Genomic DNA, 26651 nt, shown 5'->3' with positions numbered 1-26651 from the left:
GGAGTGTACCGCCAGACTTGTAATTCAAGGAGTGCCTTACACAGTGCAGTTCGTAGTACTCCCGCACTGTTCTCACGACATCATTTTAGGCTGGGATTTTCTCTCCCATCACCAAGCTGTCATTGATTGTCCTCGTGCCGAAGTTTTCTTTTGTCCTCTTGGGGATGCTATACCTGCGGATGATCGCCCTTTCTACGCGAAATTGGTCATCAGTGGTGACACTCGGATCCCTCCGCGCGCTACTGTCTTCGCACCTGTGTCGTGTTCCACCGTCGTCGACGCTACCGCATTCTTCACGCCTTCCGCTGCTTTCGTTTATCGCCACCTATCACCGCTCCCAACCGCTCTCGTTACTCTTCAATGTGGTGCGACCGACGTGCCTGTGGGGAATCCTTTCCCATTCACGATTACGCTGCTTCGGGACGAATGTATCGGCTCAATCGAATCATTCGAAACCATCGCTACACTTGACGTTCTTGATGGATCATCGGAAGTCAGCGCCCTCTCCTGTAGTTCCGGGAATGGCCCTTCCACTGCCGACATTCTCAACCGTGTAATCGACGAAGACCTAAACCCACAACAGAGGTGTGAGCTTTTGAGCCTCCTTGACAAGTTTCGGCCATCTTTTGACAGTCACAGCACTACCTTAGGTCGAACATCTACTGTATTCCACCAGATCGACACAGGTACTCATCCACCACTACGGCAGCGACCATACCGTGTTTTACCGACTGAACGCCGTGTCATCGATGAACAAGTAGGTGACATGCTAAAGCGCGGAGTCGTTCAACTATCAAACAGTCCTTTGGCGTCGCCGGTTGTTTTAGTTAAAAAGAAGGATGATACAATACGCTTTTGCGTAGATTATCGTCGCCTAAACAAAATAACACGAAAGGATGTGTATCCTTTGCCTCGGATCGATGACGCCCTCGACTCTTTACAAGGCGCAAAGTTTTTTTCCTCCCTTGATCTACGCTGTGGGTATTGGCAAGTGCCCATGAATCCGGATGATAGACCAAAAACTGCCTTTGTTACACCAGACGGCTTATACGAATTTAAAGTGATGCCATTTGGCCTATTTTATGCGCCGGCAACATTTGAGCGCATGATGGACACTATCTTACGAGGCCTCAAATGGAACACGTGTTTGTGCTACTTAGATGATGTCGTGGTATTCTCGCCCGATTTTACCACGCACCTTCGTCGCTTGAAACAGGTTCTACGCTGCCTTTCTGCAGCTGGCCTCCAACTAAACTTGAAGAAGTGTCACTTTGGAGCACGCAAGCTGACCATTCTCGGACACGCCGTGTCGAAGGATAGCGTTCTCCCTGACCCCGCTAAGCTACGTGCTGTTAGCGAGTTCCCGAGGCCCGCGTCTCTCAAGGAGCTGCGTAGTTTCATTGGGCTTTGCTCATACTTCCGCCGCTTTGTCCGGGATTTCGCCTCGATCGTAGCACCTCTGAGTGACCTACTTAAGGGAGAACGCAATCTATCTGCGTGGTCTCCAGCCTGCGACAGTGCTTTTGCGAAGCTCCGTGAACTGCTAACAACGCCACCCATACTGCGACATTTCGATTCAAGTGCTCCCACAGAAATCCACAAGGATGCTAGCGGTGTCGGTCTTGGCGCTGTACTCGCCCAACGAAAGCCTGGCTACCAAGAATATGTTGTTGCGTACGCGAGCCACACTCTTACAAGAACAGAAGTAAATTATTCGGTAACTGAGAAAGAATGCCTAGCAATCATCTGGGCCATTACCAAATTTCGGCCTTATCTGTACGGCCGTCCTTTCTATGTTGTTACCGATCACCACGTGCTCTGCTGGTTATCCTCCCTCAAGGATCACTCCGGACGCTTGGCACGGTGGGCTTTACGGCTCCAAGAGTACGACATCCGTGTCATTTATCGCTCAGGCCAAAAGCATGCCGATGCCGATGCTCTTTCGCGTTCGTCTGTTTCTGCTGATATTGCGAGTGTCTCCATTCAAGACAACTTACTTCCACTATCAGGACCCATCGACATGGCTGCGGAGCAGCGCAAAGATTCGTGGATATCGTCTCTGATGGATTACCTATCTGAAACACTCATCCACCCGCTATCTCGAGCACTACACCGACAAACCTCTCACTTCGCCATCCGTGATGGAATACTTTATCGCCGCAACTACCACCCTGACGGCCGCAAATGGCTAGTCGTCATACCAAGGCATCTCCGTGCCAGCATATGTGCTGCTTTCCATGCTGATCCGCAGTGTGCACACGCCGGTTTGTTTAAAACCTACGCCAGGCTACGTTTTCGGTTTTATTGGCGCAGCATGTACACATTCCTTCAAAAGTACATTCGATCTCGCACAGAGTGCCAACGCCGCAAGCACGATCCTAGCCGTCCTACCGCACCAATGCAGCCGTTACCGTGCCCAGTGCGACCATTCGACCGGGTTGGGATAGACCTTTATGGTCCTCTGCCATACACATCACGTGGGAATTGCTGGATAATTGTAGCGATCGACCATCTCACGAGATATGCAGAAACGGCCGCTCTACCAGCCGCGATGGCACGTGACGTCGTGTCTTTCCTTCTGCAACGTTATGTTCTGCGTCACGGTGCTCCACGTGAACTTTTGAGCGACCAAGGCCGCGTCTTTCTCGCGGATGTTATTCAAGAACTTCTTGCTCAATGTCACGTGATTCACCGCTGTACTACCGCATATCGGCCACAAACAAACGGCTTGACCGAACGTTTCAACCGCACTCTTGGCGACATGCTTTCTATGTATGTCGCCTCCGACCACACCAACTGGAATCTTATCCTTCTCTACGTAACGTACGCTTACAACACGGCACCTCAAGCGATGACAGGCTTTTCTCCCTTCTTTTTACTCTATGGTCGAGAGCCATCATCTCCAATCGACACCATTCTCCCTTACCGACCTGACTCATCCGAAGGAACTCCAGTTTCCGAAGCCGCTTGGTATGCGGAAGAATGTCGACAATTAGCTTGCGCCCTTACAACCCAAGAACAAGGGCTACAAAAATTTCGTCACGATTATGGACGGTCCCACTACTAGTTTTTGCCCAACTCTCTTGTTTGGCTGTGGGTGCCTCCCACTGCTGCTCCTGGTACATCTACAAAGTTCGTCAGCAGGCACCATGGGCCTTATCGCGTCATAGAGAAAACTTCCGCTGTCAACTACCTCATCGAACCCCTCACGGCCACTGTGGACCTGCGTCGCCGAGGTCGCGAAATCGTACACGTGGATCGTCTCAAACCGTATCACGAACCACTAGTCCTCACGACACTTTAGAACACCTACTTGGCTCCGTCTTCAGCGAGGGGGAAATATGTAATGATGAGTGTAGTGGATTATGCATAGCTCGGAAAAGACATCGTCAGTGCTAAGCACGAGACTCTCGCGCTGGACGTTATCGATGCTTTCGCTGGCTAGGCCAACGCTCCTACCTAGTTTCAAATAACAGTTTTGACTGTCCCAGTTCTTTATTATAGCCGCAAATCGTCACAGACGTTTCATCCTACGTCCGCCACTGTGACATATGTCAGTGTTGCAGGAAGCCGATAACCAAGATATTCGGATCTCTCGAGTCACTAACACCTACGGAACAACCCTTTGATCTTTTAGCAATGGACACTATAGGTGGCTTTTCTTTAAATAACTCGACAAAGAAATTTATTCACTTGGCGATCGACCACGCTACGCGGTATGTCTGGGCGTTTCCCCACAAGAACAAAACTTGTGACGCATACATTTCGTGCATCACCACCATCTTTGCTACAGGAAAGCCCAAGAAGTTCCTATATGATTGCGGACTAGCTTTCACAGCTGTAAAATTCAAGCAGTTCCTAAAACGCAATGGTGTCCACCAATGGTTCACGTCTTCCCAACACCCTTAATGTAATGGCATGAACGAACGTATGAATCAGACTATTGTAACCCGACTAAAGTGCAAAATGAATGAGCAGCCGCAGAAGTCTTGGGTCAAACATCTTCCAGATGTCGCCGATGAATACGGCAGAACCCCGCATGAAGTAACATGATATTTACCATCGTACCTCACCAGTGGACTCCCATCATACGACACACTTTCAGACGCACCAATGAAGAGTACGCAAGAAGCAAGGAAAAGTGCAATCAAGAACACGCTTACCTACCATGAGAAGAACAAGATCATCTTGGACAAAAAATTCCTACCACAAGATCTCCAACCTGGCTAATTGGTTCGCTACGAAACACCTTGTCACCCGAACAAGGAAAAGCTTAGTTCGGTCATCGAAGGACCTTACACAATTCTTCGCAGAGTTTCTCCTGTGAACTATGAGATCGACCGATGCGTGGGACCGTTAAGCAGAAGTACTGACATTGTGCGCGTCAACAAACTGCGCCGCTACTATTGTCCCAATAAGTTGACGCTCTCTCGGGTGGAGGGGGAGGAACCGTGTGACGCTTCACTGGTGAATGGGACAAAGGAAGATGAAGAGGAAGAGACAGAATAAACTGGTTTTCTGACTGACGCCATGTCTCATCCGTTATATATATATATATATATATATATATATATATATATATATATATATATATATATATATATATATATATATATATATATATATATATAAGGGAAAGGAGTGTATACATAAGGGCTCGCTTTTCCGTGTTTTGACACAGTATTAGTGAGATCTAACAGACAATAATGCCAAGGAATGTATAGGTTAAGTTATTAGAACAAATGTAATGTAAATAATAAGAAAGAAAAGTGGGTGAAAATAACCAGCCGTAAGTAGGAATCGAACCTACGACCTTCAAATAACGCGTTCGATCCTCTAACCACTGAGCTATCACTGCTTTTTTTCTTTATTGCCTGTCTTTGGCTCACGTAAACTATACACATATTAACAGATAATTACACAACACAATCCAAAACATTGTAAAAACCGTGGCTCAAATGTAGTGACCACGCATCTGTTAAAATGTTTTTATCGTCGATAGTAATTCGACGCGCGGCAACCACTCTGGGGTGAATTCCTGCAACTTTTATTCATCCACGAAATTTCTTATATATTCTTTGAAGTACTGGGTGGGCGCTCGTGCATCTACATCAAAGTGCATGGCTGCCATCTTGGATTTCCAAATGCTATGAAGAGCCATAAGCATTATCATATCATATGGGGTACCGTCGTCACTTTGTATTTGCAAATAGCGGATGCCATGTGCATCAAGGGGGAAATCTTTTTTGATCGTGCGCTGGAGCACGTCCCAAAGAAAGACAGCATCCCAGCAGTCAGGGAATACATGCTCAATTGTCTCCTCCTTTCTGCATATTATGAATGCGTGCCCCAAGGAACGTAAAACCCCTTTGCAGCTATCCAGGTTTTGACGGTCAGCGTACCGGTATGTAATTTAAAAAAGAAATTCTTAGCACCTGGCGGTACTTTCATCGCCTTGACATGCTTTAGTGAGCTATCACAGCGGCCATTCCCCCATCCACTTTTTTGGGTTTATATGTGAATTTAAACGTGGGAGTGTCAGTCAGCGCCATCTGTAGCCAAGCGGCGAGAGTGGAACACCCTTTTATGAGCTTGTGTGGCGTCACGTAGCACGTGAACTTATTACGAGCGGGCAGCTGACCAATAGTCCCTCGTATACAACCTAATGGCACCAAGTATGCCAGTACGAGACCCTCGTTAATTAATAAGGGAAAGAAGTGTATACCTAAGGGGGCTCGTTTTTCTCCGTTTTAAGACAATAATAACAATGATATATATATATATATATATATATATATATATATATATATATATATATATATATATATATATATATATATATATATATATATATATATATATGTTACGCACAAGGAGGACCAGGACGTATACGGCTGAAGGGGGCCGTTTATTTTGGTCGCAAAGAGAAGCGCCGGAGCGGCCCACAGGTTGATGATCGCAGTCTCGTCGTCTTCTTTCTTCCTCCAGCTTGGGGCAGCCAGCATGTTCACCCATCTTCGTTTTCTTCCAAGGCATGCGTAACATTCCTCCCCTCGCAGACGAAGCTTGCCGGGCGAGGTAACCGATTCACCTTGGTGTGTACAACTTCAGTCGAGCGACATGGACTGCTTGGGTTTTAGCGGCTCTTCTACCACTTCTCGTGAGGCGAGCTATTGTGTATGTGACTTCCGTGATTTTGTCGAGAACGACAAACGGTCCGTCGTATGTGGCCAAGAACTTTTGGCATAACCCGCGTCTTCGTACCGGAGTCCACAGCCACACTAAGTCGCCTGGGTGGTAAGTTACAGGCCGGTGGCGGACGTCATAGCGTACCTTCGATTTTTCCTGTGATGCCAAAGTGCGTAGACGAGCAATACGACGCGCTTCTTCTGCAAGGCAGAGGATTTCGGTGACTGAGAGGTTCTCGTGCGCCGATAATGGCAAAACTGTGCCGAGTGTGTGCCGTGGCGGTCGTGCGTACATCAAGAAAAAGGGGCTATAGCCTGTTGTCTCGTGCTTAGCGGTGTTGAACGCGTACGTTATAAATGGTAGCACGTCATCCCAGTTCTTGTGGTCGGATGCCACATACATAGAGAGCATGTTTACAATTGTTCGGTTGGTGCGCTCCGTGAGCCCATTTGTTTGCGGATGGTATGGCGACGAGTGACGAAGGCGGGACTCACTCAATCGAAGCAGCTCTTCTACTATGTCTGCCGTAAATTGTCGCCCACGATCATTGATGATCACCTGAGGTGGGCCATGTCGGAGGATAACGTGCTGCAGCAGGAACACAGAGACGTCGCTGGCAGTTGCGGTTGGTATGGCCGCCGTCTCGCAGTAGCGCGTGAGGTAATCGACACATACAATTATCCAGCGATTGCCCTAAGCCGACTTTGGAAAAGGGCCCATGAGGTCAATTCCCACCTGTTGGAAAGGTGTGCTTGGAGCTGGCAAGGGCTGTAGAAGACCAGCCGGAGCAGTAGACGGGCGTTTGTGGCGTTGACACTGTGTGCAGCTGGCCACATACGCCTCGACTGACTGTCGCATTCCTGGCCAATAAAAGCGTTCCTTAGCACGGTAAAGCGTCCGCGCAGAGCCTAAATGTCTGGACGTAGGATCGTCGTGCATCACACCTAAAATCGCTGTCCGAAGGGTTTCTGGCAATACCAGGAGGAAACGTGCGTCAGTGCTGGAAAAGTTCTTCTTATATAGGAGTCCGTTGCGTACACAGAAATGGCATGCCGTAGGAGCTGTGCAAATCGATGATAGCCTGGTGTCCTTTCGCTGTTCATCTTTGAAAGTACTGAGGTCGGGAAACTTTGGTGACACAGAAGCTACGAGGTGATCGAGGTCATCGGCGTCACACTCTGTAGTGCTCAGTGGCATGCGTGAAAGGCAATCTGCGTCGGCGTGTCGTCGACCACTTTTGTACGAGACTATGAAGTTATACTCTTGGAGCCGAAGTGCCCAGCGCGCTAGACGGCCGCAAGGATCCCGAAGGTTGACGAGCCAACACAATGAGTGGTGGTCGGTGACGACTGTAAAAGGGCGTCCGTATAAGTAAGACCGAAACCGCTGAATCGCAAATACTACCGCGAGGCATTCTTGTTCTGTGACAGTGTAATTCTGCTCGGGCCTACTCAAGGAGCGACTTGCGTATGCAATCATGTGCTCGCGGTTACCATAGCGTTGAACTAGGACGGCACCAATTCCTATGCCGCTGGCATCTGTGTGCAGTTCGGTTAGAGCTGATGGGTTGAAGTGTTGAAGAACTGGCCGCGACGTCAGGAGGAACTTCAGTTGGCGAAAAGAGGAGTCGCACTCCGGAGTCCACTCGAAGGAAGTATTCTTCCGTAGCAAACATGTCAGCGGATACGCGACATCGGCAAATTTAGGTATAAAGCGGCGAAAATAGGAGCAAAGCCCCAAAAAACTGCGGAGCTCCTTCACAGAGCGCGGCACATTGAATGCTTCAACGGCTGCTGTCTTCTGGGGATCTGGACGGATGCCCTCCTGATCGACTAGGTGCCCGAGAACAAGGGTTTGTCGGTCTCCGAAGTGGCATTTCTTTGAGTTAAGAACAAGGCCAGCGTTTCTTATGCAAGTCAGTACAGTATCCAGACGTGAATTGTGTTCGCTGAAGGTGCGGCCAAAGATGACGACGTCGTCGAGATAGCACATGCAAATGCTCCACTTCAAGCCACGAAGAACAGTGTCCATAAATCGCTCGAACGTCGCCGGCGCGTTGCACAGTCCAAATGGCATCACGTTGAATTCAAAAAGGCCGTCAGGTGTTACAAAGGCTGTCTTTTCTTTATCTTCAGGATGCATGGGAATTTGCCAGTAGCCCGATCTTAAGTATACAGAGGAAAAGTAAGAGGCCGAATGCAGACAGTCTATGACATCATCAATACGTGGAAGTGGGTACACGTCTTTTTTTGTTACAGCATTCAATCGGTGATAATCGACGCAAAATCTCCACGATCCGTCTTTCTTTTTAACGAGAATTACTGGAGCTGCCCATGGACTTACGGACTCTTGAATGATACCGTTTTCAATCATTTCGTTCACCTGCTCATTAATAATCCGGCGCTCGGATGGTGAAACACGGTATGGCTTTTGTCTAATCGGATTGGCCAAACCCGTGTTGATAGTGTGACATGTCCGAGAAGCAGGGATTAGGGGCGCTTTGTCTTTCTGCGCAAAGTCGAATGTAGAGACGTGCTTCGAAAGTACATTGACCAATGTTCGGCGTTCACTTGTGCTCAGCGACTTATTCACCATTGACAGAAGAGCCGTTTCGAAACTGTGACTACGATGCTCTTCCGGCGCATCTCTAAGCTTGGTCACCAGTAAGGCCTCGTGTTGTCCACTCACGACGGCTAACTTTAGACCATGTGGTAACATCACGGGTTCTGTAGAGCAATTGACAGTCCATAAACCAGCGTGTCCACGTCTGATCGACACCACACAATGTGGGATCAACACATTCTTTTTCATGCAGTTGGTGTACACTGGTTCTACGTTGGCATCAAAGTTGGCGGAATAGCTGTCGCTGCAACCAACAGGTACACGAACGGTTGATAACGGTGGTATGATAGTGTCGCCACAGACACACAATGCCGTCTCACCATCCACAGGGTTTTCCAAGAGTGCTGGCGGAACGTGATCACTCAAGACTATTGTCCCTGTGCGGCAGTCGACAGTCGCACCACACTCCCTCAAAAAGTCCATACCCAAAATAACATCATGTGTCGCCTGCGGAATAATCACGAACTCCGTTGGGATAACGCGGCCTCCGAGAAATACGTTAGCTTGACACACACCAACAGGATGCAGTGCCTCACCACTCACTCCGCAAAACTTCGCAGCTTGATTCCACCTAAATAATACCTTCCGCCCCAAGGTATCTTTAAAACACGCACTCATGACCGAAATGGTTGCCCCCGTATCCACCAAAGCCATCACAGGCACACCGTCAACAAAAAGACGTACTTTGTTCTTGAGCATCAACACAGGAGGTACTTCTGATATTAGCACGTCTCCGGCGACCTCACCTCCATCGGCCGCGCTTGCTAGTTTTCCTGTGGCAAAGGAGACGTGTTGCGGCGCCGTGGTGAAGGAGAACGGGGAACACGAGGCGGTGGAGGCGTCAAGCTCCTGTGAGATGTAGGGGAGTGGTTCCGGAAGCTGCGTGTCCAGTAGTCGTCGCGAGGCAGCAGGTGTGTTGCATTAGGGTCGTCGTACGGTCGATCAGACGATCGTGTGAAGTGTTGTGGTGGGCCATACTACGTTGCTCGCGGGTCATCGCGAAGTCGTTCGGAAGGCCGTGCAAAGTGTGGTGGGTAGCCATACCGTGGGTCTACACGTCGACGGTTGCAAAATCGCGAAATATGTCCTGGTACACCACAGGAGTAGGAAACTGTGAGAGGTCGAAACTCTCTTTGTTCATCGATGAATCTAACATCGTCTTCTCTGGCGGAGTGGGTTGGTTCGTTCCGTATATCATAGGGATAGACCGGGCGTCGCGAAGAAGGCGGACGCTGGGGGCGTCGGTCATGGCGAGGAGCTGGCAACCGTGGTGCTCTCCTTGGCTGTGGGGGTGCGCTGTACTCAACAGCTGCTGCACTAACCGTCGATTGCCAAGGGGTCGTAGAAGGCGGTGGTGCAGTAACAGCCTCACGTGGCACATATACCGAATGTTGGTCGTTTACAGAGTGGTGATCAACTGCTGAATGCGTCTGTTCTCTATAGCGAAAAAGTTCTTCGCGAACAATCTCTCGAATCGTCGAGGACAGGTCTGGGCAGGTGCTCGTGTCGATGCTGGCGACCGTTGTAACATTTGTGAGCCGGCCGAACTTTGGAGCAATCCTGCGCATTTTCAGCTGTTCGAAAGTTCGGCAGTGCCGAATCACGTCGGACACCGAGCTCAGGTGATCTTTTCCGATTAGAAAATTATATACATCTTCGGCAATGCCTTTCAGCAAATGCCCTACTTTGTCGTCTTCTGACATCTGATCATTGACCACCTTGCAGAGCTTCAGCACATCCTCTATATACGTGGTACATGTCTCACCTGGAAGCTGCGCGCGTTGAGACAATGTCTGCTCTGCCCGCTTCCTTTTGACGCTCGAGTCGCCGAAACACGCTTTCAGCTCTGCAACAAAAACGTCCCACGTCATCAGTGTGTCCTCGTGGTTTTCGTACCACACGAGCGCAGTATCCGTAAGGCAAAAGACCGCATTGCTGAGCTGAGCGGCGGCATCCCAGCCGTTGGACTTGCTGACTCGCTTGTACTGGACGAGCCACGCGTCGACATCCTCTCCCGATTTTCCTCCAAAGGTTGGCGGGACTCAGTAGTAGGGCACGGAACCCATTGGAGTTGGCCTTGAAGCGTTAGATGGCTGATCTTGGGCCATTACGATCGGCGCAGGCGGGAGTCCGGCAAGGCGGCGGCTGCGGCGTAGTCCAGGTAGTGAAGCTCCCGTCGTTGGGCTTGCCTTACCCAGCACGCTTCCACCAATCTGTTACGCACAAGGAGGACCAGGACGTATACGGCTGAAGGGGGCCGTTTATTTTGGTCGCAAAGAGAAGCGCCGGAGCGGCCCACAGGTTGATGATCGCAGTCTCGTCGTCTTCTTTCTTCCTCCAGCTTGGGGCTTGCTTGCTTGCTTGCTTGTTCCTTTCTTTTGTGGCTCTCACCCACTAAGGGGGATTGGCCAAGAAGCCGGTGGTTAATGCAACTAAATACCTATAGATTTTCTAGATTAGGGAAATATGATTACTGTGTTTTGACTGTGAAATAATTTGGCGCAATGAAAAGAAAAGAAAAAAAAGGGGGGGGGGAGAAATAATAGAATTTGTTGAATATCTGTGGTGGGGCAGCCAGCATGTTCACCCATCTTCGTTTTCTTCCAAGGCATGTGTAACAATATATATATATATATATATATATATATATATATATATATATATATATATATATATATATATATATATATATATATATATATATATATATATATATATAAGCAGGCATGGTGGTTGAGTGGCCGTAGCGTTGCATATAGTCCAGTGGATCTTCCTTGAGCGATCACAACGAGGTTTATTTCGACGTTTCGGCCTAGAGTCTGGCCTTCATCAGGATTCCTGATGAAGGCCAGACTCTAGGCCGAAACGTCGAAATAAACCACGTTGTGACCGCTCACGGAGGATCTACTGGACTATATATATATATATATATATATATATATATATATATATATATATATATATATATATATATATATATATATATATATATATATATATATATATATATATATATATATATATATATATAAGGGAGAGAGGTGTATACCTAAGGGCTCGTATTTCCGTGTTTTAACACAATATTAATGAGATATAACAGACAGTAATGCCAAGGAATGTACAGAGGAAGTTATTAGAACCAGTGGAATGTAAATAAGAAGAAAGAAGAAAGAAAAGTGGATGAAAAAATTACCAGCTTTGAGCAGGAATCGAACCTACGACCTTCGAATAACGCGTTCGATGCTCGAATTCCTTGGCATTACTGTCTGCTATATCTCATTTATAGATATATATATATATATATATATATATATATATATATATATATTTATATATATATATAAGGTGTGTGTGTTTTCAACTACACTTTTTGTTTTTCTTCAATACAACATACAACAGCGTATTTTTATATAAGAAAAGTGGCTGAAGAAACGGTGCATTCGGGCTTCAAATATTTCATTACGTAAATATTAAATCGCTAGCGTAAGCAAATTTGACTCAAACGATGCATTTATGCCACTGATAAGCCAAAAGCGTGGGAATAGTACAGACCAGCCAAGGTGGAGGTGGTAGTAGTTGGAAGAAGAAGGTGCCTAACCAATTCCGCAAAGTGGGTACGTGCCATTTATCCAAGGAAACAAACAAATTTGAGCGGCTAGTTGGGAGCACAGCGCAGCACCTGCAAGCCAAGGTCAACTCGGGAATCGCGTGCTAGCACAGTGAACTAGATAGTGCTAGCAGAGGAACACGGAAAGGGGAAAGTTATCCTGGAAAACGGGGCGCGCGCCGTGCGCGCCCGTGTATTTGGTGATAAGGTGTAGAACGCAAGGCGACGGGTAGGTGCCACCACCGTGTCGTCTTAGCAAAGCGTTGGAAGCACTTGCCGTTTCATGCAAGCGTTGCATGGCCAGCGCAGCGTTTTAAAGGCTACGATCCCTAAAATTACTTATGTATGCCTTTTCTAGTAAAAAATTCACATACATAATGATTGACGTGTTGTTATAATGATTGATTTGTGGGGTTTAACGTCCCAAAACCACCATATGACTATGAGAGACGCCGTAGTGGAGGGCTCCGGAAATTTTGACCACCTGGGGTTCTTTAACGTGTACCCAAATCTGAGCACACGGGCCTACAACATTTTCGCCTCCATTGGAAATGCAGCCGCCGCAGCCGGGATTTAATCCCGCGACCTTCGGGTCAGCAGCCGGGTACTTCAGCCACCAGACCACCGCGGCGAGGCTGACGTGTTGCTATAGTGCCTCAGGTATGCGCAATAATTGATTTTTAATTGAAAATTGCACAAGTATGGATGCTGGACCTTGAGCAATATTGCTGGGCGCTGTGGATGGGGTCGGCCGTTTGGAGTATCGTTTAGTCACTTTGGTGCCGCTTAGGGTACCGTTAAGGGTAGACAAGCGGATAATTGTACAGACAGACCAAAATTTGTGCATCGAAGGTTCACAAGAAAGACTGTCGTCTTTAAAAAAGCGAAAGGCCCTTGTCTCCTTCGTGCCCCTTTGCCGTGGTTCTCCTCTCGCGCTACAACTATCGCCCAACGCATGCTTCGCCCCCATCGGCACACAACCGCATTCGTTTCCTCCTTTCAGGTCTGAGAGAGACGTGTGGTGTCACGGCCGCTGGAAAAAGAAGCTTTTACAGGCAATAGTCTGTCTTGGGGACCTTCGACGCAAAAATTTTGATCTGTCTGTCTGTACATTTGTCTGTTTGTCCACCCTTAACAGTACCCTAAACGGTACCAAAGTGACCAAACGATACTCCATATGGTCGACCGCATCCGCAGCGCTCACCAATATTGCTCAAGGTTCAGCGTTCATACTTGTGCGATCGACAATTAAAAAGCAATAATTGCGCATACCTGAGGCACCATAACAACTCGTCAAAATTATGTATGTGTATTTTTTACTAGAAAAGGCATACATAAGTAATTTTAAGGATCGTAGCCTCTATAACGCTGCGCTGGCCATGCAACGTTTGCACGAAATGGCAAGTGTTTCCAACGCTTTGCTAAGACGACACGGTGGTGGCGCCTACCCGTCGCATTGCGACACCTTATCATTTCAGAGATGGGCGCGCATGGCGCGCGCCCCGTTTTCCACGATAACTGCCAGATGACGCTCATGTCCCACGTGTGACGTGACTTGATGCGCTCGTTCGCCTCCGCTACACGCTCGAGGCACTCTAGCGCAGCGCCTGCAGAATACTATTCACTGATTTTCTTGCGCAGGACATCAAATAAACGTTTAGTTCACTCTCTCCAGATGCAAGACTATCGTCTTTTGACGACATTTGCGGTGTAACGTGCAGATACGGGGCCAATTTTTTCCCTACTTTTTTTTTCTAGGTCGCGGCGTTGGGAAGGAGACAACGCTTGGAGCGCCAACGAGTTGCTGAAGCGCTACCATGCAAAGTCGCATGCATTGAGCAGCATTTCCTTTGCCATGTTTCTAGAAGCAGCCGCGTCCCGCCGCCGAGGATTTTATGCGTACACGTAAGTGGCAATGTTTTCTGACGCATTGGCAGTTTTTTTTTTCTTGGAAAAATTCACTTTGATCTGCGCAACTGATGTGTCGATCCGGTAGTCTCTTCTAGCTGACTGATAAGAGTGGTTCAGGTGAACTGCTGCTGTGTCAGTCGTCGTTGATCGTTTACGGGTAAATATACGCGTTTCGCGTTTTTTATTCGTTTGTTTATATTGCAAGGAGCATGAAAATATTGCCATTTTTTCATTAGGGAGCACTGCAACAAGGACTGCAAAAAGTGTGGATAGAGTGATGCAATGGTCTCACTGTGATGAAAGGAAGTCTGCTAAGATGCATGCCTGGTTTCTGAAGTCCGACGCAATTTTTTTCACGTTACATTAGGTCGCAAATGAGATGTAAACGACGAGTGAAAAATATCTGCCTGGCCCGCATTCAAGGTAAGATGTGTTGTCCTTAATTTATTTGTTGTACTTTTTGTTTTTCAGTGACATATTACGAGGAAATTGTGTGCTTTGGGGCTTCAAGCATGTTTCAGAATATCAACGCACTGAAATAATTATTGTAAGTGCACAGTTTTTCTGAATTGTGTAATACCCACAAAATTGCTTTGCCTAATTGTGCGTATAGAACTTATAAACGCATGCGACTGTGCAACTAGTCATGTGAATAGTCTGCATTTTTCTAATTATTAATCATTCTGTTTGTTCACTTCAGCTTTTCCCAGCAACAGAACGATACAAGCCTTGCATTGAGGTGGTAAAATGTCGCACACCAAATACGTATTGACGGCCAAGAGCACGAAAATTGACCGAAAAGGAGAACTGATCTAGCAGGAATACCACTCCATCGACTGTATAGTTGGGTTGCACAAGGCCTGCTGAAAATCGTTGCATGCGAACAATGTGGCACGAAAACATAGTGCATTTATACAACTGCGAAATAAACATATAAAGTGAGGAAGCTTACGTTCATCTTTCTTTTATTGCGTGTTACATACTTACACGCTAACAAGTGCAGACTTGCAGAGGTGTTTAACTACGTTTTGCATGTGCACTGAGCCAATGTCGTGTGTACAAAATACAAAAAAGGAAATAAAAGCAGAGCAAGAAACGTTGGCAGCCGACCTACAGCCGTCGGTAAATGGACGCTTATGTAAGGTCGGGCCATGATCAAGCCGCGCGCGGCATGCACTCGGGCTCATCGGCCAACGCGGTCGGGCCTACGTTGTGTTCCGACATCGGCCAGCGTGAGGCTAATGTCAATCCCCAAGACCGGCCCTATGTTGGTTGCCAAGGTCGGGCCAACCACTTCGCAGTCAGTCGCAGTCCTCTTGCCGAGGACAAATTTGCTTGGGCGGCGCAGTCTCGAACAAGACGCGCAGTGCAATGCCAGTCAGTGGCATCGGGGAGTACCGCCTGAGTACAAGTACGTGGAGTGCCTGGAAATGTGCTGCTTTCGAAGGAATAAGAAAAGCGCGCAGTTTTACTCAGCTCCTGTGGAGAAGAAACACAGACGGTCTCATCGTGACGTCGGCGAAACCCTAGAGGCCGACTGCTGCAGCGTATACGATTAAGAGAACGCTCGGAGAAATCATACATCCGAACGCATCAGTGCTGTGTGGCAGATTTTCGTTTTACAAGCGCAAGGGGAAAGCGTCGCGGAATGCGTGACAGCGCAGAGAACACTGGTTGAAAACTACGGCTTCGGAGACAAGCTTCTTATGGACGAGATGATGCGAGATTGTTTCGTCTTGGGCATCAGCCACAAGGTGGTGCAGCAACTCCTATTAGCAAAAATGAACCTGACGTGGCAGTGGAAGGCTGCAAGCAACTCAATGACAGCAACGAGAAATCTGGACGCACAGTGTTAAGTACGGCGCCTGGCCTTACGAGGGAGCGGTGTTCTTTAGATCCTCAAACAAGTCGCCGAATGGCTGGCGGCCTACATCCGCCATGTATTGTTGAAGCGAGGCGCTATGCCGTGAGTTTCACGAGACGACGACTAGTGTTTACGCGGTAGTAACATCTTACTTGGAAGAGACAGCGGCGGTAGCCGCAAATCGCCCCGATAATTGAGCGAGCAGTTCGGCGGACCCTTTAGAGCTGTGCTGCGGTGGCCCTTTTAATGTATGCTGTCTTGAGGTCGGGACCTTTCACCCAGCGGCGCACACACGACAAGAAAGAGTCACGTTGATGCCTCATTGCAATGGTCACTCCGCCCTAGTCAAGTACGCTGTCGTGGGCGGGTGTTGGCGGCCCCGCCTATCGAAAGTGGTGTATGTCTTGAGATTGGACCGGGTAATTTGGTGCCCTTTCCCTCATCAACCGCTTTTGGGAAACGTGACTGTTTATAATCACCCCTCGTGGGCTCTTTTGCGTGTTTTTTCGATGCAGTGGTGATGCTTTTCGATGTAGAGCCTTCGACGAGGTCGTCACGATGTAGGATGACATATTTGTCTAGATGTTTGTCATGTGGCAAGAAACGCTCGCTTGTAAATAATCTAAAATAAACCCCTGTAAATATCTCCCGAAGAACGCACCTTCCTCCTTGAGAGATGGACAAAACGGGCCCGGTGGTGGCGGCCAGCTACCCACGACGAGACCTGCCAGACCCGAAACGCAAAGACTGGCACAGAAATGGTATGTTGTCCGACCCCAGTCCTAACAGCAGCCTCGTGTGACGTGAACTGCAGCGGCGACGTGGCCGTCCACGAAACGCGTCCAAAAGGACCAGATGCGTCCAGAGATGGCGTCTGCTACCGCTGCAACGGCGATCACCGTTCTAAAACTTGCTAATTTCGTTATGAGGCTTATAACTATTGCAAGAAAAGAGGCCATATTGCTAGAGCTTGTCGCTTTAGAAAAGAATGACCGTCAAGCCATAATCAAAGTACAGCCCAGATGCCAGGAAAACATCCGGCATGATGGAAAATACGGCAAATAGACCGTCTCGAGACGTGGAAGAGCTTTGCTCTCTTTATGAAGTTCATTAGTCAGAAAAGTTTATTACCACTGTTCTGTTCCATAAAGGTTCAGATGGAAATACGCTCGGGAATGTCTCACTTACTGGTTAGTCAAGAAACGTACGTGGCGAGCGATTGAAGAACGTGCCGGAAATCCCACTAGTTAGTGCTGAAACGCAGCTTGTGACTTGGAAGAAAGAGCCACTTAAGATGCTGGGAAAAGCAGTAGTTAAAGCGCGTTTCAAAAAAGATGTGCAACGTTGCCTTTAAAATGGTGAACAAGCAAGGTAGTTGTCTATACTAGGAAAAGGTTGGTTTAAGGCTTCATGAATTAATATTCAAGAAATTAACAGTGTATCTGATGGGTAAGAAATTCTTCAAAGTTTGCAAGAAGTCTTTTCAAATGATCTTTCAGGATCTATTCAAGACCCAGTGCTCATTGATCTAAAAAAATGGAAGGGCAGAACGGATGTTGGGAAGTAAAGAAGCATTGAGAAAACAGTCTAGAAAGGACACTCGTGCAAGATATCCCACTTCTGGTCAAACAGCATACCATCCCACATTAAGTGAGTGGGAAGAGCCCGGCGGAGTTGATGGTGGCTCGGAAATTGCGCTCAGCTTTGGACAAGCTGAAATTAGTCCGTCACCTCTGGCATAGCTGTCAATAGATTTGACATAAAGAATTCAGTCTATGCCCGAAACTTCGCTTCGGGACCTCGATAGAAGTTGGCGAAAATTTATTTATTAAATACCCTCAGGGTACAAACGTACATTGTAGAGGGGAGCGGCAAAAAATTAACACGTAATAATAACTACATAGTTATAAGTATAGAATACAGAAATAAAATATCATGATGATACTTTAAACAGACATGACTTACAAGAACAAATGCAATTGTACATGGAGTGAATAATGCAAGAATAAAAACACCTTATTGTCCCGGAAAAATCAGAAAATTCTATCATTGGATACACTGCCAAGAGATATATAATCAAAAAACATTTTATAAAAAAGTAACCATTCGTAAAAGGAAATTGCGAGAAGCAAAGCAAAAAAAAAGCATACAGAACAATCAAAGGTGTGAGAACAAACACTGAGCGATGTTAACTTAAAATGAAACTTGAAATGAGATATTGAAATTATTGGTGTTAGTTATGCTCATGAGTGATGCAGGCAGATTGTTCGTTGTGTGGAGAAATGAATGTGTGTTGAACGTTAAGTAAAGTCAAAGTAAAGGGTCCAGTGTCCTATCTGTCTCAAATGGTGAAGTACACCACAGGCATCGCAACCAACTGAGGCGCGCATGGCCGGCAGAGAAGCCTTTCTGACTACCACTTCCGACTCCTCCGGTACAAGCACCTGTCAACGTGAAGCCCGGTGCCGTCAGCGGAATTCCTACACCTGAGAGACCCAATTAACCTGAGAATATTTACACGAACTCGTAGACCAGTTGTTCGCTTTGGCTATAATGTTTGGAGACAAAGTTCTTCGTTTAAACTTAAAATGGAGAAATGTTATGACGTGGCACTAGACACTGCTCTTTTGTGTTATGACGCCCGCAAGCCACATGCGAATGACGTCGCTTGTATGCCTCAATTTATTGGAACGCGCAGTATATCCTGTGTTCTGTTGCTGAGCGTCTGCCTCCGAGTCAGGTCGATTACACTTCCGGATGCGCATATTGTAAGCGTACCGCTCGTACCTTAAGTGTTCATGCTCATAGCTTTCTTGTTCAGAAGCTCTGCCTTTACAACCAGCTGCTTAAAACCTACACTGCTGAATGGGGCTCCTCATGCAGTAGTGCTTAGATTGATATATGCCGACGGGTTACAGCACATTTAAATGAATGTAGCGATATTTTTATCACGCTGCACAGTAAAAAACATCAATGTAGCACTGCAAAATAATATCCCATCATGAATGATTGGGCATGTCTTGTTTTGTGTGTATCCTCCTCTTTACCCATTTGAGTGCCTTGCGTTGATTTGGCTTGTGGGGTTTAACGTCCCAAAACCACGATATGGTTATGAGAGACACCGTAGTGAGGGGCTCCGGAAATTTTCACCACGTGGGGTTCTTTAACGTGCACCCAAATCTGAGCACACCGGCCTACAACATTTCCGCCTCTATCGAAAATGCAGCCGCCGCAGCCGGGATTCGAACCCGTGACCTGCGGGTTGGCAGCCGAGAACCTTTACCACTATAGACCACCGTGGTGGGGCGAGTGCCTTGCGTTGAGCACCTGTCTGTACACGGATATTGGTATTGGTAAGCAGCGTCGGTAACTCTACACGGCAGTCTCATGCCTCTAACGTAGTTAATATACCGCTTGCATCTTAACACACCATCCCTGTAGTACGGGCCAGAATTTAGAAAAAATCGACGGTATTACAAACACAACTGCAATATATGAGCCAAACAATCCATTTGCAAGCTTGCAGCGCAGTTCCAAGCACGTGTCACGATGGCACTCATGTGGATTTTGTTCCCTCGTGGCACACTCACTCACGGCATGCTTCTTACCCGCTGCGACGTGCGATATTGACTGAATCAACAACGCTGAGCCGTGATATCCACGAACAGCTGATGTTTCCGCAAGATGCGTGCGCGGAGCGTGTAAGGCGTACCGTGTCAACTTGTGGCTAAAAGCGAGTGCATGCCGATGTTGCTGTTTCTTATTGAATTTATTACGCACGAATGATTGTATGATCTGTATCAGTTTACTACAGTAAAATTAAGCACTTACGTGATTTTTATACGCACCAGTCTGTTTCCGACGCGGGTAAAGGTGGCTGGTTGGGATTCGCTTTCCTGTGCCGCATCAGTGGCGCTGACATCGTTTTCCGTCGTCGCTCTTACAGTGATGAACGGCTCGAACATGTACAGCACGAATGTACAGTTAACTCGTTGCGACTTCTATAGTTCGCCATACTAACAGCAACTACCCGATTACAACAGAATAAAACGGCGCATCGCCTACTGGCGAGCGCAATCCACTGTCCTCACTGTCCCTAACGTGATGCCGCAAAGCTTCGACCAATCACAGGTGGCGGCGAGACTCGCGATGCCCACCGAGGTACCTGTTACTAGTTCTGGGCAAAAAAAAGTTATTTGCGTTGGTTTATGCAAATTTTCGGCTTCATTTTTGAATTCGCCGCTCAAAATTACATATCAAGACATCAAAAGCTTGTTTTTTTAAGTGCTTCAGTGTTCCTTCAGTGACCGACAGGCGTTGGTTGAAAATTCTGAAGCCGTCTACAAGTGTCTCCGACAACCATATCGTAGCTTTGGGACCCCAAAAAGCACAGTTATTCGTAGTCCTTCAGAGCTTGACGGCGTCGCCGCTGCATACATAGCGCACGGGTGGCAGTTCTGCTCGGCGGCTCGAAAAGCATGGTAGCACGGCTTTGAATTCTTTGCGAAAGCTGTCATTGAGCCAGGTGTAGAGGAAGGGGTTGTAGCAGGTGGAGCTCACGGCAATCGCGTGCGCCAGGAAGAAGAAAGCGTTCGCAAACTGCCAGCTCGCAGCGCGCAGCGAAAAATCGATGGCCAAGTTATACAGGTTGAGGGGAAGCCAGCAGGCGCCGAATATGACGACCATAGAGACGAGCATCCGGTTAGTGCGGCGCGTGCGCCGTCGCTCCAGCTGCTCCTTCTGCATCGACTTGGCGCCAGGCTTGGCACGCGCCCGCTCTCGAAGCTTGCAACAGACGCGCATGTAACAGAAGCTGATGACGGTAAATGGCACGCCGAACTGGAGTGCGCTGGTGCACAGGCTGAAAGCGCGGCGGCTCTCTTCCGACGGCCAACGCTCCTCGCAGAAGGAACCACCATCGGCTGTCAGGCCAATGAAGAGGCCGTATGGTAGCGTCAAAAGCGCCCCAGCTACCCATATGAGGACAATTAGTGCGCCGCACACGGGCAATCGAAGCCGGCCTCTAAATGGGTGCATGATGACGAAGAATCTGTCCACTGCAATGGCCGTTAATGTGAACGAGGAGACATACACGCTGACGCCCTGTGCGTATGGTACCATACGACACAGCGCCGAGCCCAGCGGCCACGCACCGACGAACTGGTGCAGTGGCGTGAACGGTACGGCGAGAGTGCAGAGCAGAATGTCGGAGAGTGCGAGGTTGGCGATGAATAAGTTTGTCACAGTGTGCATGGCTCGCTGCCTGGCCACCACAAAGCACACGAGTGCGTTCCCCGAAACACCCACGGCAAACACGAGCCCGTACACGCAGTAGAAGAAGGCCCGCACCGCCGGTACACTGGACACGTAGTCCACGTGGTGGCTCACGTTGCCCATGGCACTGCAGAAAATAATTAGAGATATTCATCATCAGGTCAGCATGTATGGTTCATTTCATTTGTTTATTTATTTACAAGATGCTGCAGACCCAGTAAGGGTCCAAGCAGGGGGGACAAAACAGATACAAAAGAAACACTAAGGTTAGACAATTAACACAATCCACTGACAGGATGAAAAAATATATTGCAGAAATGAACACTTTGAGAACCCCAGGTAGTCTAAATTTCTGGATCCATCCACTACGGCGTCTCTCATAATCATATGGTAGTTTAGGACGTTAAACCCCACATATCAGTCAATGAGTGATATGCTGTCAGGCGAGTGATAGGGGGAGCGTGTTTTAATGTATGTCTTAGGAAACGCAGCTTCCGGAAAGCTGCCTTTCAAATATTGGTAACGTGAGCATTCCAAGAAGAGGTGTTCGTTATTGTCACACCAAGGTGCTTGTATTCACGAACTTATTTCTGTAAGAGGTGTAGAATCAATTCTGTATGGAAACGATAATGTGTCAAGTTTTCTCGTAACTTTCATAAAAACTAATTTGTTCGCATTTAGTTCTATATGCCACTTGGAACACACGATGCCATGCTGTGAAAGTTTGAATTTAGAGCAGTTTGGTCTGCGTCGCAGGTTATTTCGTTAAATAATACGCAGTTGCCTGCGAACAGCCTAGTCTGCACGGGTGATTTAATTACATCAACGATGTCATTTATATAAATTAGAAATAATAAAGGCCCTAAAGCGCTGCCCTGTGGGACACCTGAGGTTACAGGAAGCTCACCTGAAAAAATATTGTCAATTTCAACCAACTATTTACGGATACATAGGTAAGCAGTAATTCAATTAATTATGTACGATGGTAGCTGAATCAATTTAAGCTTTTCGACTAGGTGAGGGTGCGAAACAAGATCGAATGCCTCTCTAAAATCTAGAAAAAATTACATCAATTTGTCCAGACTTATCAAGCACACCTGCGAACTCGTGAATTATTGTGGTTAATTGGGTAACAGTTTACAGGCCTTTACGAAAGTTGTGCTGGTGGTCATACAAGACTCTTATCAGGGAGAAATGTATTAATTTCTCTTGCAATAACATCTTCTAGTAGCTTGCAACAAGACGATGTTAGAAAAATCGGACGATAAATAGTCAACACAAGAATAGTGGCGGCACGGCCGGGGAGGGAAGACGCAAATAGTGTGATCGCTCTTTTGAGTCGACAGATGTTCAAGAATACGAAAATAGTAATATCAGACAATGGACCTGCGTTTCGCAGTCAGTGTTTGCAAGATTTGGCGAAGGAACGAGGAGTTGTATTGCGATGCTGTGCTCCATACCATCCTGCAGGAAATGGCATGGCTGAAAGAATCATTCAGGATTTGAAGCAGTTCATTTCAATGTATCCAGGTTTTCAGGGTGGATGGAAGTGATGCTTGGAGGCCGCTGTCGCTCATCACAATTGGTCGCACACTGCGAGCATCGGCTGTAGCCCATATTTTGCAGCTTTTGGAAATGTACCAGTGATTCCTGCTGATTAAGAACTTTGCATTGCAGACCGCCTGCCATTGTGCGAAAAACGAAAAACTTCGGAAGCCTACCAGGAACTTTTACCGCCGCCACAATACCCGGATACCTCAGATACAACTGAACTATCTGGTGCTCTTCAGAAAAGGCCTTCCCGGAACAAAGCAGGTGTACATTGGACCTTATCGCGTGGTGCAGATCGCAGTGCAGCATGGCGTTCTCAAAAGGGTCGGTTACACCGACTAGGACGGTGTGCTGGAGTTTGCGACCATTGAAAATGTTTTCATGTATCACCGCAGGAGGGACGAGTCTTCAAAGAGGGGGAGTGTACGTGGACGTTAGGGAGGGTTGGAGGGAGACGAAGAGAAAGAAGGTGTTAGAAATAAAGTAGAAAGAAGATGGCTGACACCCCTGCCTAGTACTGTGTACTATAATATATATATATATATATATATATATATATATATATATATATATATATATATATATATATATATATATTGTAACAGACTAGTAAAAGGTAGAGAAGAGAAGGAAAGGAAGACGAAGAGTCTTAGTACGATCGCAGTGTGCTGCCGCAAACGACCATCGTTCAGCTCCTGTAAATAAAACCATCTTATCACAGCTCGCTGTTACAGTTGTGGTGGAGGTGCTGGGTAATCTACACCCGAAGACGGAGGGTGAACCGCAAGTTCTTCGACGGAGCCGTCGCATTGCTGGACTTCCACCGAATCCATCTGGGCTGGACATGTCCCACAACGCAAATGAACACCGACCCCTCTCGACTTCTGCGCCGACCAGTTCGGCTCCACAACTGAGAGATGCTCGTCCCTTTGCCGGCAGACCAGATGAAGACGTCGAGGCTTGGCTCATGCATTACAAACGGGTGAGCGCCGCTAACAAATGGGATGCCGCTTCTCAGCTTTTGTACGTCGTGTTCTTTCTGACGGATACTGCATTAATGTGGTACGAGAATCGGGAGAAAACGCTAACGACGTGCGACAGATTTTTTTCTGAAATAAAAGAGCGTTTCGGCGACCCAACAACGATAAAGAAAAGAGCAGAACAGACGCTAATGCAACGCGCTCACGTGCCAGGTGAAACTTGCACGACCTACATTGAGGAAGTCATAAAGCTATGTAGGACCATTGACTCCGGAATGTCTGAGGAAGACAAAGTCGGGCACATTCTAAAAGGAATCGCCGAGGGTGTTTACAGTTTCCTCATCACGAAGGACACCTTGACATCTGTCACCGATGTCACTCGCTATTGCCGCACTTTTGAGCAACTAAAGACGAGGCGCATCACGCCGAAGTTCGGCAGGCTACCCAATGTGAAGACCATCGCGAGTATAGACAGCAACCAGGCGCTTGATCTTGCATCAACAACCCGGCAAATAGTACGTGAAGAACTTGGCCTGTACGCGCAAGTGGCAAACCGCCCAAGCACTCATCCCCCTTACCAGCCACCAGAGTTCGTGCAAAACGTTGCTTCATTCTCCTCGCACCGAGTGGCGGAAGGCTTTGAGGATTCTGATGTCACACCTCAGTATCAGCCGCGTCTATACGATAGAGGCCCTGTCTATGACGCACGATCACGACGAGCACAGCCGCATTCTTATACTGAGGACTCTCAGCCGGACTACGTCCCGCTGCGGCAAGGACAGTACCAACCCTACTATCAAGATGTAACTTACGACGAATACAATTGATTCCAGAGAGTGTCAGAAACCCGTTCTTCGCGAGATAACGAACTTCCTCGCCGACAGCAGCGGCCCAGGATTCCTTCCGATGAATATAGTATAAACCGTGACCCTCCCGTGTGCTACAACTGTGGTTTCACTGGGCATATCGCTCGGTATTGCCGCCAACAACGCCGCCAATCACGAAGGACACCAGCCATGTCTTCGCCACCAAGACCCGGTGATTCATATGACCTGCGAACAACCGACTTGTTTCGAAGGGACCGTTTTTCGCGCGAGACCAGACGCAGTGATTCGCCAGCATCCGAGCGGAGTTTGACACCACCATCCAACTGTTCTCGTCGCTCGTCGTCTCCTCTGCGTCGTTCTTCTCCGCCGCCGGGAAACTAGCATTCGCGGCCAATAAAGGTGAGGTCGCCGGACGGTCTTTGCAACATATACCTCTGCCTATTGTTATGATCAAATACTAAGTGAATGTGTTGATTGATGGAATACCGACGATGGCGTTAGTTGACACTGGGGCGACTGTGTCTGTGATGAGCCTCGCCTTCAGAAACCACTTAGGGCGCAAAGTTATGTTTTCATGGGACGATACAATCACCTTTCGTGGTGTAGGCGACGAGTGGCTTAATCCTCTTGGTGTATGTGTTGTCAGTGTTTCATTGGCTGGAAAAGTATTTGTATCGGAATTTCTGGTTCTATCTCGTTGTTCGCACGATGTCATTCTTGGTATCGATTTCCTGAAGCAATGCGGTGCTTCTGTTGACTGTGGTAGTGGGGAAATATCACTAAACAATTTGTTTCTACCATCGCTTTCCGAAGAAGACTTCCGTGGCGAAGACAGGAACACACTTAGTGTGATTGATAAAGTGATAGCACCATCTTGGTGCCTGACACCCGTTCGAGTCTCTTCCGCAGCGGTTGATGATGCTTGTGTTGACCTCGTAGTGGGGCCTCTACGCAAGAACTGTTTGAAGAAGGACATACGTGTGCCTTGTTCTGTTGTGTGCATGACAAAAGGAGTAGCAACATTGTGGGCACTGAACTGTTCTGCCACGCCAGTTGTGCTTCCTCGCGGGATGAAGATAGCTCTCTTTGATGAAGCCTCATGCAACTCGATAGCAGGAATAGCTACGAACCTCCCCACCTCTTCCTCTCCTTGTGATATTCGCCATAATGAAGATCTAATGCTCGCTATGATCAGCAAGACTCTCAGTACGACGGAACGGCAAGCGCTGGTGCAGGTCCTTTCCCGGCATGTTGCTGTTGTCGACTTCAAACATAGAGATGCACCCCTTCAGTTACCCTCGTCCCGCGCTCGTCACAGAATAGACACCGGCTCTGCACACCCCATCCGCCAAAACCCCTACCGAGTGCCATCCTCTGAGCGCAAAGTTATCGCCGAACAAGTAAAGGACATGCTGAACAAAGGGGTCGTGCAAGAGTCGTCCAGCCGGTGGGCAGCCCCGGTAATTCTTGTCAGAAAAAAGGATGGTTCCTGGAGATTCTGCATAGATTACAGGCGTCTAAACACTGTGAGGAAGACAGATGTATATCCCTTACCACGGATTGATGACGTCATAGATTGCTTGCATGCCGCTTCCTATTTTTCAACGCTTGATTTGCGGTCAGGTTATTGGCAAATACCTATGGAACCCGGCGACAAAGAAAAGACTGCTTTCATAACTCCGGATGGCATATTTGAATTTAATGTCATGCCTTTTGGCCTTTGTAATGCTCCAGCCACCTTTGAAAGATTTATGGACACAGTATTACGTGGTCTAAAATAGGAGATATGCATGTGCTACCTTGACCATGTTGTGATCTTTGGCCGT

General features: G+C 47.7%; 2 protein-coding genes across 8 annotated transcripts in view; one reads left to right on the top strand and one right to left on the bottom strand.

Annotated features, from left to right (window-relative positions):
- The window catches only part of LOC142777346 (uncharacterized), an 88535-nt gene extending 73260 nt beyond the window's left edge, over window positions 1–15275 (top strand). Inside the window, exons 2-5 of one of the 5 annotated variants that reach the window (XM_075881663.1) lie at window positions 14177–14323; window positions 14415–14486; window positions 14801–14876; window positions 15030–15275. In XM_075881663.1, coding sequence (XP_075737778.1) covers window positions 14177–14323; window positions 14415–14432 — 165 coding nt within the window. In that variant the 3' untranslated portion in view covers window positions 14433–14486; window positions 14801–14876; window positions 15030–15275. Of the gene's footprint in view, window positions 1–14176; window positions 14978–15029 lie in introns of those variants that run through there. The other 4 variants (XM_075881664.1, XM_075881662.1, XM_075881661.1 and 1 more) reach the window with 4 other exon arrangements.
- Window positions 15276–17999: 2724 nt separating this feature from the next.
- LOC119175609 (prolactin-releasing peptide receptor) overlaps window positions 18000–26651 on the bottom strand; it is a 76934-nt gene continuing 68282 nt past the window's right edge. For all 3 annotated transcript variants that reach the window (XM_075881658.1, XM_075881656.1, XM_075881657.1), the window contains one exon: window positions 18000–21594. In XM_075881658.1, the coding sequence (XP_075737773.1) occupies window positions 20601–21594 (994 nt within the window). In that variant the 3' untranslated portion in view covers window positions 18000–20600. The remainder of the gene's footprint in view (window positions 21595–26651) is intronic.

Source organism: Rhipicephalus microplus, chromosome X (genome assembly GCF_043290135.1).
Source record: "Rhipicephalus microplus isolate Deutch F79 chromosome X, USDA_Rmic, whole genome shotgun sequence".
In the NCBI taxonomy this organism is placed as follows: domain Eukaryota; kingdom Metazoa; phylum Arthropoda; class Arachnida; order Ixodida; family Ixodidae; genus Rhipicephalus; species Rhipicephalus microplus.
This window is presented reverse-complemented; position numbering and strand designations above follow the sequence as displayed.